This window comes from Aphelocoma coerulescens, chromosome 2 (assembly GCF_041296385.1).
Source record: "Aphelocoma coerulescens isolate FSJ_1873_10779 chromosome 2, UR_Acoe_1.0, whole genome shotgun sequence".
Classification (NCBI taxonomy): domain Eukaryota; kingdom Metazoa; phylum Chordata; class Aves; order Passeriformes; family Corvidae; genus Aphelocoma; species Aphelocoma coerulescens.
Window position 1 is genome coordinate 105,193,852 of NC_091015.1, and position 13,292 is coordinate 105,207,143.

Below are 13,292 nucleotides of genomic sequence, written 5' to 3' on the forward strand. Positions count from 1 at the left end.
AAAACCTGTGGCGGATGCCTTGGGTCAATATTGACTTAGGGATTCCTAATGTATTTTTACAACATCTAATTTTGAGAGCAAAGTGTGTGCTTGCAGAGAACATTTGGTATCACAATAATTAATCTGATTTCTTTGCAAACAAACAGATCACAAGTCCATTGGTAAACATTTAAACAGCTTACAGCAAACACATTCTACATGTCATATAATTTATTATCAAGTACTCCAGACTTCTAACTATTTAATTAAAACAAAGAGCCAGTCTGCTCTTCTTGCATGCACCCAGATACTTTTTCTGCTCTCTGGGTATCAGAATGTGAACCACTTTAATGCATCTAGATCTGTACCCAGAGCTAGAAACAATAAACATTAAATAAAATGTAAGAAAATTTATTTTGACAGAGAGTGAAAACAGCAATCTTTAGATTCAAAACAAAATATAAATGTTTCTAGAGACAAATAAGCAGTTTTCTTATTAAAGCACTTAAAATATCTAAGAAGAATATCTTCAACTCAACTTTTTTTTCTCTAATTATTGATAGATTTTTGTCTTGCTAAAGAAATGATACCGATAATTTAAAGTTACAAGAGAAGCCTTTCCCACAACTCAGATGTGAAAACAGATTAGAGAACAGACATAAGAAAACACAGGCTTACTACACCATACCTGTTAAAAGGCCATTGTTTTAATAGAACTTCCACCTTTGAAGACTCTTTGAATATGAAGAATAAACTTGTATTCAAATTTCAAAAGTACTTGGTGGAAAATCAAAATAAACACTCAAACCTCCAATTAGCAGAAAAATCAACAGGATTTCACATGTAACTTCATATCATCTACACTAAATAGAAAGCTCATTAACACCTTCCATTCCTCGAAAAAGATACATGTCTCCAGCTCTCCCTACCATCTAATTCCATTGTTCAATCAGGATTAAGTTCTTCTTTCTGAGGTGAGCCGTTTTTGTGGTTTTGCCATTTTTAGTCTGGTCTAATTTCCCACAAGTGTCAGTAAGACACTGAAACAAAGATGGGAATTTACAGCATTAGAACTGCGAGATGCATTGGTTTAGGACTGTGACATCTGTGCAGGCAAATCCTGCTTGTCTACATGCAGTGTAGGTCACTTACAGTAGCAAAGACAGGTCCCACCTCTGAACAACATGTATGAAACCAACACAAGATGCCTCTCCTGGCCAACACTCATCTGTCCCCAGAATATTGGCAGTGCAGCTGTTACAGCCACTAGATGCTATACCTGCCTTAGCAAACTTAGTGCTGCAGATCTGGTCACTGTGTTCTTCTGTACTGATAATCTTCTTTGGCCATGTGCTATTTAGCTGATGTCTGGCTGAGCTTCTTGCATCATTTTCATCAAGATATAGGTATTTTTAGAAACAGTGTAAGATTCCCAGTGTGCTGAGTTATGGATGACTATGCATGAAGTCACTGAGATGATGCCTGTGTTGACAAATGTGCCGGTATTTCCTCCCTTGACAATATCATACACGTAACAACAGATGTGATCACCAAACTAGTAGTCCAGATGTTCTCTATGTCTGAAATCATACTTTAAAATTAGCAGTATCTCCTATTGCAATAGCAGTCTTCTAATTTAACAATGTAAGAGGATAGTTTGCAAAAGATCACAGTCTCCAAACTTTTGCTTCTTCAAGAACATGGAAACATTTCTGACTATTTGCCTCATAGGACACAATCAGGAAATTCCTACCTTTCAAATGAAGTAAAGCAAAACTGTGTGCTTGTCAAACCCACCTGTCAAATATATGTCTCTCTGAAGGTCCATCCCTGAGGTAACCAGAACTATGTAGGTAATTTAACCCCACTAGTAGCACAGCCATTTTCATATCCTTACCTGAACTGTTCGTCCTGCATTGATGTGCTCTTCGTGCAACCTGTCCCAGAGCCTGCATCTCTGATACTAAAACAGAGGAAAACGACTCCTTAGAATTGCTGTTTTTAACAACTGGCTATGCAGAAAAAAAGCCACCTTTGGTAAATGACCACTAGTTTTCCAAAACTGACAGTAAAGAAATCCAGTCATAAACAATTCCACTGCAAAATTAGAGAGATAAATAGCAATGTATTTTGTGAAAAATTTTGTACAGTATATTTTACTGAAGTACAGACAACCAGGGTTTCAGCATCAGTTTTTAACATCCAAGTGATATTGCATCCTGACACTGCTGTGGCATAATTCACTTGGTGGGCAGTAGAACAAATGGCAGAAGAAGGAGAAAAGAATGGAATTGTGAATAAGCAGTACTGGTCATATAGGACAATGAGGTATCTGGTACTATTGACAAAGAAAATGGCATTCATTACACAATGCTACTGTCTACATTTACACTCAACATTTCTACATAGCTACAAACACAGCTACAAGAGCCAACAGGCCAGATCTGGCACCTTCTTGAGGCCCCACTAACTTCAGTGGGCAACTACTCATACAGTACTGCCCACAGACCAGACTATTACATTAGCAGAGAGCAAGTTTGGCAAAAGAACTGCCTATTATCACATATCAACCTTTTCATCATTAAAATAAATCGGTCTCTCCTATAGGCAGTTGACACAAATAATGTAGAGACTTTAGCATAAAAAAGAGAGTAAAATAACAGAAGTAGAAGCAGTGATTCCTGGAATGTGTGCTATCAAAGAATGCATTTACAATATTAGACAATACTAGAATATTTTTTTAATTGTTTAGATAACGAGGCAAAATATTTACCATGATTTGTAAGGTATTTTAATGTAAAGTTTAATTCCTCAATTTCTTAATATGCTTTGCTACCAATAAAAACCTCTATTTACAGCCTCTATCTTTCCACAATTATTTTCATAATTTTAGATGCCACAGCAATAACGATCACAAGTTACTGAGCTTCCTAAAATACAATGAGAAATCTGAAGTTACTACTTATTTTCAGAGCAAAAAGTTCTTTCATGTTAGGACTTTGTAGTTCTATAGAAGATAAGAAGTTTAGTGTTCAACAAAGTTAGATTAACATCATTCTTCTATAAACAGAATAACAACAACCTCTGAATAAATTGCTATGCCATTAAAATTGCTGCCAATGTTCTTTAAAAAAAAAAAAGGTCAAAAAGCCCTGTATCAACAGTAGATCTTCCAATTTAGTCATCCCTGAAAGAGTACTGAAACAGGAATTTCTCAGGTTTTAACAAAAGGGGTTTAGGGAAAAACCACCTATTTAATTTCAACTGACTGTAATACATTGTCCAAATAACTAATGATAAAAAGTCCTGTTACAAAAAATTTTTCAGGAAACTTTGACTGCTCTTCATAATTTCTACTAGAAATGCTCAGCACATTCATCAGCTTTATATATTTAGAGGTTTTATTACTTTGCTTCAAAATTCCAAATATGCTAGTGACGAGCCCAAAGAATCCAATGACTTAGCACACCCAGAGCAATGACATGTGGTCAGAGAATTCCTCCTTGTTGACTTCTCTTTATCATGCAACACAAAGTAGGCCACACTCCTGGACAATGTTCACCCTGGGGGCCTCAAGGATAGAAAAGCTTGAGAAGAGATAGTATTGACATTATTTATTGTGGAAGTTGGGGCTGTTCAGCCTGGAGAAGAGGAGGTTGCGCAGACTCCTCATTGCAACCTTCCAGTATCTGAGGGGGGCCTACCAGGAAACCAGAGAGGGACTCTTCATCAGGATTTGTAGTGATAGGACAAGGAGCAATGGGTACAAATTGAGAGGAAATTTAGGTTACAGATTAGGAAGAAATTCATTATTGTGAGGATGGTAAGACACTGGAACAGGTTGCCTAGGGAAGCAGTGGATGCCCCATCCCTGGCAGTATTCAAAGCCAGTTTGGATAAGGCCTTGAGCCCAGTGGAAGGCGTTCCTGCCCATGGCAGGGGGTTTGGGACTAGATGATCTCTAAGGTTCCTTCCAACCCCTTAACATTCTATGAACAAATACATGTAAAACTAAGGGAGGTCCATGAAGTAACAACATCTATGGAATCCTAACCTGTTATATCAGGTCCACAGGAGGGCCACAAAAATGGTCCAAGGGCTGGAACAGCTCTCCTGTGAAGAAAGGCTGAGAAAGTTGGGATTGCTCAGCTTGGAGAACAGTAGGCTCTTGAGAGACCCTACTGCAGCCTTTCCATAAATAAAGAGGGCTTAGGAGAAAGACAAAGACTTTTTACTAAAGCCTGTAGTGACAGCATAAGGGGCAATGCTTTTAAACATTTAGAGGAGAAGTTGAGATTGGTCATAAGAAATTTTTTTTATAATGAGGGTGGTGAGGCACTAGAACAGGCTGCCCAGAGAAGTTCTGGATGCCCCAACCCTGGAGCTGTTCAAGCCTAGGTTGGGTGGGGCTTTGAGCAACCTGATGTAATGGAATGTGTTCCCACCCCATGGCAGGGGGATTGGACTAGATGATCTTTAAAGCTTCTCTTCCAACCCAAATCACTCTATAGTTCCATATTTCCATGGTATTAAATCATAATTGTGCTATAGCCAAATAGTCTGTAGTCCACAACAGAAATACAAAACATTAGGTTACTCTTAAACACTCGATCTTTTTTGCTCTGAGTCCATTCTCTAGAGAGCTCTCTTCAGAAAGAAACTTTGATACTTTTACTTTGGATCCCTTCCATCTCTCCTTGAAAGCAGCCAGTGGACATGAAGAGAACTCAAAAGTTTGTAGTAGTATCTCCTCCTAAAAGCTCTTCAGTAAATGTCTTATTCAAACATCTACACTCAGGTAAGACTGCAGTAAGACCCAGATACCCTCATTTCTCGTTTTGTGTCACCTTTACGGATCTTCCCACCACGACAATGGTCCCCAGCCAAAGGCAAAAAGTGTTTCACACAACATCCTTTGGCACAGTCACAAGAAATGAAATTAAAACTGAAAGCAAGAGAGAAAAAGTGTCCTACAGCACTTTTTTTTTTGAAAGGATTGTTGCATATCACCAACAAAGCTTAGGGCAGTAAGCCAAACAAAATCTCCACCTTCCTGTACTACCAAGTCAATTGCTGTTATCTAATAGAGACTTACAGACAGCTGTAACTCTTTTGGATACACATGCATTTTATTCCCTCTTGGAGTGAAAGACCATCCAATCCATGAAATGTGCTTTAGAAAACAAGAATTTTCATGGGGAAAACATGGAAAGAAAGAAAAAGCACAGAGAATTCATTTCCTAAGGATATAGCTTTTAAGTTTTCCATAATTGTCATACAGAAAGTTGGACTCTCAAATAGTGGAGAAGCAATAATGATGAATTGATGGTAGCCACTTCCTCTGAAAAGGTGTATTCAAGGTCAAATTTCATTATATATTGATTTTATAGTTTCTTCAAACAGTGATTTAGGAGATTAATTGTTTGGACTATCTCTGGAACCTAAGGTTTAAATCAATATTCATGAAATGAGGTTAGAGATATTGGCTTCATCATAAGTAAATAATGTTGCTCCTCTAAGCAATTGGACATAATTAGTGATTTTTGTTTAAAAGTAGCCTGTAAAATAAACAGGATCAGATTCTATAAAATTATCCTTTTACCTCCAGGGATGTTTGGCTTACATGGCTGAAAGTTAATTTTAGAAAAAATATTTAAGAGAAAATCATCATGACAACTCACAAAAGTACTGTAACACATTCATTATAGCTAAAATGCATGTCAAAGATATAAAATGCAAATTATCATACAAGTATTTCAACCAAACTATTGCTAATGATGTTTACTACAAATGTAAAGGCCTTTGTGCACACAATTACAAGACAATATAGAACTTTCATCTTCAGCCAAATTTGAGTTAAAGCACTTTGTCATCAACTTCTCATCAAAAACTCTACATAATCTTTCAGTGTGACTGCTTCTATAGTGTAAAAAGAACTACATTAGTAAAAAGTGAACACTAACCTTCTCAATATTTATTTGGTGTTTTCTTAACCTTTCCAAATCTGTTGGAATTGCCACTTTAATGAATTTCTGAATTGCAGGTTCAATTCGGCGGAGTTTAACTTTTTCTTCATCTTCAGACATCCTAAAAGCAGCTTTCAAGTCAACAGTTGCCCAGTATACCTTCACCAAGGTAAAAACCCCTAAAAACAAAGGAAAATTCAACAAGGAGTAAACTTGAATCACTTTTTAAAGAAATCAAAATAAAATAAAGCAGTCTTTCTAATAATCACACATCCCCCAAAACCACAATTAAGCAGTATTAATACTTAATATCTGGATATTTGCATTTAATTGTATTATCTCTATTTATTTGCAGACTTTGGGGATCATTTTTCATAAAACTTAACACTAACAAGAAAAAAAACCAGCAAAGTAATTAAGGCAGAAGCAAACATGCTTTGCAGCATAATGATACATGAAAAGATTTGAAAAAAAACTTCCAATTAGATGCTTCGATTGATCAGAGTTCACATTTTGCTAATTCACATTTAGAATCATCTTAAAAATTGTAAATCATGTCCTTAAAAGACACCAGAATAAAATTAATTTTGGAATTCCATTTCCTGGAAATGTTAAGAGCTCCTGAATGAAGATTTGCACTCCAAATTGTGTATGCCCCTTACTGAAAATGACGAAGGCATCACCTAGCAAGGGGTATAAAAAGGCGCTGAAGTATTTGCAGGACCAGTGGGTACATAAAGAGCCTGAATTCTGCTCCCTGCATAGCAGAAAACATAATTTTTGAGTTTCACTTCTCTAAAAGAGAGATGTGTAGTATTGTATGTAATAGCATTTATCTACAGAGCATAGGAGTAACCTAAATAAATTCCATTATGCTGAATGCACACAAGGGGAAAGAAGACACTTATGAGAAAGTTTTGTCACAAGTGTCAGTAAAAAGACATGTGCTAACTTGGTTATATGGAAGTACCTGAACCACATCAGCAACTGTATCAGAAAGCTTTCCCTGATTTTCCTCTCTCAGTAACTAAACTGATTTAAAGTAATTAACCCAGCATAATCCTCCTGGTACAGGTGAGGCACGGCAGAATGTAACAGCTTAAAAAACATTCCTGATTTTCACACGGTCAAACATATTATCAACAGTGAAACTAGACATTACTTTTCTCACATCTACCTATGGTGTGAAAATGCAGAGGGAGGGTGTTGATGTTTTTCTGAGACCTGTGATTCCTGCGGGCAGAGAGAACATGAGGGCAGACACCAGTTGATGGCACTGGGTCTTTTAACTGCTCCGTGTTCAGCCCCAGGCCTCTCATGCGGGCTGCAGGGAGCACACATATAAACCTGCTCCAAACTCAAAGGAGTCAAGTGGGAAGCATCTTCCAGCAAGACAGGGAGAGCACTTCTGGTATAGGGAGGAAGACAGTTGCAAATGAAACAACGCTGCATTTTTCAGAAGAACGGAATGCTAACAGAAGACTCTCCTCCTGTATCTATCCCACCCAACAAAGAAATTGAAAACTGTGGAAAACTGAATGTTTACTGAGAGTAGATCAAGTTAGGGGAAGTCAATCTTTAATGTTTCAGTGACACATCTTTTCTTTCAGAACCTCCGAAGGAAATTATTTCATCAACTGACTTTGCAGTCTTTGCTAAATCATCCCCACTTCAAATTATAAAGACACACTACCAAGCAGTCTTATAAATTCCCTCCTAACCTAAGGCGTTTAATATTAACAGTCCTTCAAACAAACCTTCAAATAAACATGCAGTTGGAAGGTGGCTTCACATTTTTCAGGTTGCAAAAAACTTTAATACTTTTATACTGATTTACTCTTTTCACCATTCTAAAAACAGCAGTTTAAATGCAAGATGGTAAAAAATACACTCTATTATACCTTGGTCACTACAGTCCATAACTTTGGAAAGAGGCACTCATATATCACAGCTGACCTCTATTCAGAGTCTAGAACTGATTTTTTTTAATAATGTCTGGAAGATAAAAAGCATCATACTCCAAACTGCAGTACTTCCTCTTCAAATACACATTTAATTTTGTGACAGATCATACACTAATCCATGAGTTTATGAGCTAGAAGTAATTAAAAATTGGTTCTTTAAAGATGTTTAATAGCCATGTCATGCTTTTCTTTCATACTGAATCATCTTGAAGAAGCGATGACACAAATTCTTCAAACATATAACACAACATGAACTCACAGAAACACACAGCCCATTCTGTCTTAGAAGAAATGCAGCAGAGACTAAGCTAAATTCACTATAACTTTGTCCTTAACCTTTCATGACATCTAGAGATTGATGAGAGCCAAAACTGATAGTTCAGATGAACTTACAATCTGGAGCACTGTGAAAAGAGTTAATGTAAACAACGGCCATGTGCCTTGGGTAGATTATCTGAATTTTGAATATTTGGCTGCATGCAGGGCTCTGGGTAGTCGTTTTCTTCTCCTTAAGAATTCTCAGACAGTAAAGGAACTTCCATGACAGTGTCTACCAATCTCTTAAAGACGCTGCTGCCTAAAATTCACTGTGCAGCAAGTTTGAAAAACTAAGAAAGAAATATAAGAACTCTACATTCTCATCAGGTCTCCTGCTTAATTTTCTCTCAAATAGTATAGTAGCTTCTGCAACAAAAATTCTAAGACATAAATTATCAATGCAGTGTCTTACTTTTTTTTAAGTTCATATAATATTAACATTAAATAAATAAAATTATGTGTTTCTGCTTGTAGCTGATGCAATTTCAAGAAAACCTTGCATACTTTATTTGACTTGTGTTCTCCTAAGCATAATTTTAACAATTTATTTCTGAAGTAATAATGCCTGTTCTTTCAGTAATCACAAAGTAACAGGACAGTTTAGGTTGGCAGGATTTTCATATGCCATCCAGTAGAAGCTGAATTAGATGTCATTGCATGGGCCCTTGTCCAGTCAAGTTCTAACCACTTCCATGGATGGACACTCCTCACACTCACTAGACCCCTCCTTCACTGTTTGACTATTGTACAGGCTAAAAACAAACAAAACAAAGACCTTCCTTGTAGCTAAACCAGCTTGTGTCCACTGCTCCTCATCCCACTGTCATGCACCTCCAAGAGCAGCCTAGCTCTACAGCTACCCACAACACTAAGATCTCCCCTTCCTTCACCTTCTCTTAAGGCTGAACAAACCCACCCGTTTCTCCTTGAATATCACGTGCTCCAGCCCTCTAACCAGCATGTGGTCCACCACAACACACGGATCCTTTTCTGTAAGGCTGCTCTCCATCAAGTCTTCCCAACCTGTTCTAGGTGCAGGGCTTTCTTATTGCCTCTGCTAGAATTTTTGAGGTTTCTGTCTGCCCATTTCTCCATCCCCTCAAGATCCCTCTGAGCAGCAGCCCTGTCTGGCCTACAAACCACTCTCCTCAGGCAAGTGAAAACACTGCACTCAGCTTCAGCTTCTTAGGAAGGTGATTTTGCCTCTGTCCTTGGATCTGAATATCAGTGACTAAAATAACACTAATCCAGAAGTGATCAAGACTGAGATGCAGAATAACTTCCAGTCAACTATGTCAATAAAAAAGACATATCCAAAGCATGCTGTAGCAGCACAAGTCACGTAGCTGCAGTCAACCAGAGGTAAAACTCTTCCCATGTAGGGTAACATACTTGTTACTTGTTATTATGAATTTCAGAAAATGCTGCTTACACGCCTCAAATGTTAACATTCATGAACTTTTGTTAAACTGCCTGGTGCTCTCGGTTCAAATGCAGTACAACAATGCACAACAAACCTCAGGAGTTCTGCTCGCCCAGGGAAACACAGTGTAATTCACTGATTTGATTTTAATTCACTCACAACACTTTAGACAACCACTGCCACTAGAAAAAGTACTTCCAGCACAAATGCCTTGTTGATAAGGGTTGAAAAGCCAAAAAGTTTTTCCCTGTAAATAAAATTAATTAGAATATAAGGATATACAACAGCTTTCTCCCTAAGGTGACTGGAAACATTTCCTGGAGTGGTACTGGCCCCAAAATTGCAGTGACACCATATACACTATTGCTCACTTGGTGAGGCCTGTAGTTAGTGAGGAACATGCTCCTGTGGTAGGCTACAGCCAAACTGCACTTTGGGACTAAATTACATCTTTTTCCTTCTGTCTGTAAAATAAATCAAAAGAAAATAGCTTTGTTAGGCTGAAATAAGGCGTAGTCACCAGCCTCAGTGTGTTTACAAAGTAACATGAAACTGCTTAGTGGGATAAAGAGCCGCACGTTTGGGATCTCCCACAGAATACCCAGAATCAGCAGCTGTACGTGTCAGGCTGTGGTTCTCGGCAGATCTGTGCTCTTGTGGATCACATGGCAAGACAGACTTGTTCCAGGCAAGGCAAGGGCACATGAGCGCATTTTGAGAGATCAGAACAGACAACAGGCATTTTGTCCTGGATTTATATGTTTAAGCCAGCTGCAGAAGGGCAGAAAATACCTAATGACTAACACGTGAACACCTTCTGCACACAGCTGAACCGGTGGAGCGAGTCGGCAGTGGGCTGACACCTGCCATAAGAGGCCACAGCAGTTCAACCGGCAATCAGAGCCCTAATACTGAATTCTCAGTATCAACAGAACTACGCCTCCAGTCTCACCCCAGAACCACACAATCAATTAGGTTGGAAAAGACTCTTGAGATCATCAGGTCCAACCTATCAACACCACCCCGTCAGCTAGACCATGGCAACTAAGTGCCATGGCCAGTCTTTCCTCAAACACCTCCAGTGACTCCACCACCTTCCTGCCCAGCCCATTCCAATGTCCAATCAACCTTCTGTGAAGAAATTCTTCCTGATGTCCAACCTAAACCTCCTCTGGTGCAGCTTAAGACCAACAGGTTCCGGAGGCCTACCCTGCCTGTACCATGCCCTGGAGAGACAAGGCGAGCGTGAAGAGAGCAGAAGCATAAAAAATAAAGACAGACTTTAAGTCTTATATAAAGGCTTCAAGCAGACTAAACTAGTTCTTTTTTCCTGACACACTGTTTTAAAAGCTTAAGCAATGCCAGGCTAAACAATTTGTCACGCTGCATAGAATGAATAAATAAATAAATAAATAAATACAGACAATCCAAGCTGGTGTGTGACAAGTTCTGTCCCGGATCAGCTCCCCACGACCTAACCACGGACCTCGGGCCCAGCCGCTGCTGGGGGCACCCCCGGCTGGGCACCCTCAGCTCCTCCGCCGGGCAGGGGCGGGAGCGGGACGAGCCCCCGCCGCTCGGGGCCAGGCCGGGGGGAGCGGCAGCCGCCGCGGCCTCGCCGAGGGCCCAGAACCGGGAGTCGCGGGGGGAAACCCGGCGCTCGCTCCGCGCTGCGGCTCCTACCGGCCCCGTCCGCAGCGGCCCAGCCCAGGGCCCACCGTGCGCCCGCCAGGCCCCGGCCCGGCCCGGCTCTTTCCCTCGCCTCGCCGGCACGGGGAGCGGGAGCGAAAGCGAAAGCGGAGCCGCCCCGGCCCCGCTGCCCGCTGGTCCCCCCTCCCTTCGACCCCCACCCGCCCGCCCGCGGTCCCTCACCCCCTCACCCCCTCACCATGGGGCGGCCGTGTCACAGGCGCTGACCGCGGCCGGCGGCGGCCCCGGGACGCTGGGCGGGAGCCGGCGCCGGGCTCCCCCTCCGCCGCAGGGAGCGGCCCAGCCCCCGCCCGCCACACGCACACCCCCTCCACCGCCCCCGGGCAATCTTCCACGTTTGTTTTCCTTCGGGAACGACCGGTGGGGGGCGGGAAGGGGACGGAGAGGAGGAGGACAAGCTGTCCTGGCTAGGGAGGGGGGGATCGGGAGTCTGGGGATAAGAGCTTATCGGGAGGGAAAAGTTAAACTTATTCTTCTAAAAGAGAGCCAAAGATTCCCGACAAAACTTTAAGAATTTTTTACAGAATCGTAAAATACTCTCACCTGGAAGGGACCCACAAGGGTCATCGAGTCCAGCTCCCGGCCCTGCACAGAACGATCCCCAAAGAGCACACCATGGGAGCCTGTTCCAGTGGCCAACCACCCTCTGGATGAAGAACCTTTTCCCGATATCCAGCCTAAACCTCTCCTGACGCAACTTCAGGACATTCTACCAGTATGTTTTGAAAATAAATTTGAAAATAAGTGCAACTTGTTTGTGCCTGACGCACTGATGACTGGATCCTCCCCTGACACCACACCCCCTGGCTGGCAGAGGATCTGCTCCCTGAGGCGTGCCCACAGCTGTGGGACAGATGGAACAGAGCCTCCGAGGGCAGCCTGGTATCGCTTTTGATCAATTTGTCACCTCTGAATGGAAGTGTAAAACTCCCTGGCTACCTGGTAATATCTATAGAGTAACTATGTTACATCAATATTAGACCATTTTTTAACTAAACATTAATAAAACAAAGTTAGGAAAGATTGCCAAAGTAAAAAATATGAATGCACGTTGGTTGTGATGTTCTAAACAAGATTTGTGTTATCTGTTTATCTGTTGTTCCGTGACTTTTTGGCCAGTTTCAATCTGATTTGGAGGAAGTCATTATGGTCCTGTAAGTTTTGTGGAAATTGCTATGTCACTGAGGAAATAAACCTAAATTTGTTTCCTCAGTGAAGGAATAGTAAGCAAAAAGCTCAGCTCTTACACATTCTTGTTAGCAGCAAACAGCCAGCCAGTCAGTGTGTATATATTAGCCATCCACTTTACTCAGACATAGTTCTAGACTGCTAGATGGGATTTTCAGAGGGCTAATGGAGAAGAAATTTTAGTCATAATTATGCCTATTTAGGGGCTGAAGAATCCAAATCAACAGAATCCCATGGCTCCATTAATTTTGTTGTTCACAGCACAGCTTCTGGAATGGCAATGGAATACTGGGGAATGCCAGGCTACTTAAAAAAAGCTTACATTGAGCATGTATTTTAAAAAGGTTAAGGAGGATGACACAGGCTAGCCTAGCATTGATAGTTTGTCCCAGATTAGGAGCAGAATCATGGAAGTATTGACCTTGGATACAATCATTAAATACCAATAGTTGAATGCTAGTCAACATATTTTTATGAAAAATATTTGATTAAATGTGTTTGAATTTAAGTCTGGTAGACAAAGGTGGTAATGTTGATGCAATAGCTTCCATCTGATGTAAAGCAGTATGCTATTCTCGTAAATACAATTAGGAGAGCAAATTCTATGTAGTTCAAAGAATCATAGAATTACAGAATGGGTCAGGTTGGGAGGGACCACAGTGGGTCATCTGGTCCAACCTCCCTGCTCAAGCAGGGTTATCCTACAGCAGATTGCACAGGATTGCATCCAGATAGTTCTTGAAT

General features: G+C 40.7%; 1 protein-coding gene across 2 annotated transcripts in view; it reads right to left on the reverse strand.

Annotated features, from left to right (window-relative positions):
- STX17 (syntaxin 17) overlaps positions 1-12,143 on the reverse strand; it is a 28,885-nt gene extending 16,742 nt beyond the window's left edge. Inside the window, exons 1-3 of one of the 2 annotated variants that reach the window (XM_069004276.1) lie at positions 11,904-12,143; positions 5,943-6,124; positions 1,877-1,942 (exon numbers count right to left, since the gene is read on the reverse strand). In XM_069004276.1, the coding sequence (XP_068860377.1) occupies positions 1,877-1,942; positions 5,943-6,065 (189 nt within the window). In that variant the 5' untranslated portion in view covers positions 6,066-6,124; positions 11,904-12,143. Of the gene's footprint in view, positions 1-1,876; positions 1,943-5,942; positions 6,125-11,538; positions 11,663-11,903 lie in introns of those variants that run through there. The other variant, XM_069004275.1, reaches the window with a different exon arrangement.
- Positions 12,144-13,292: the final 1,149 nt, after the last annotated feature.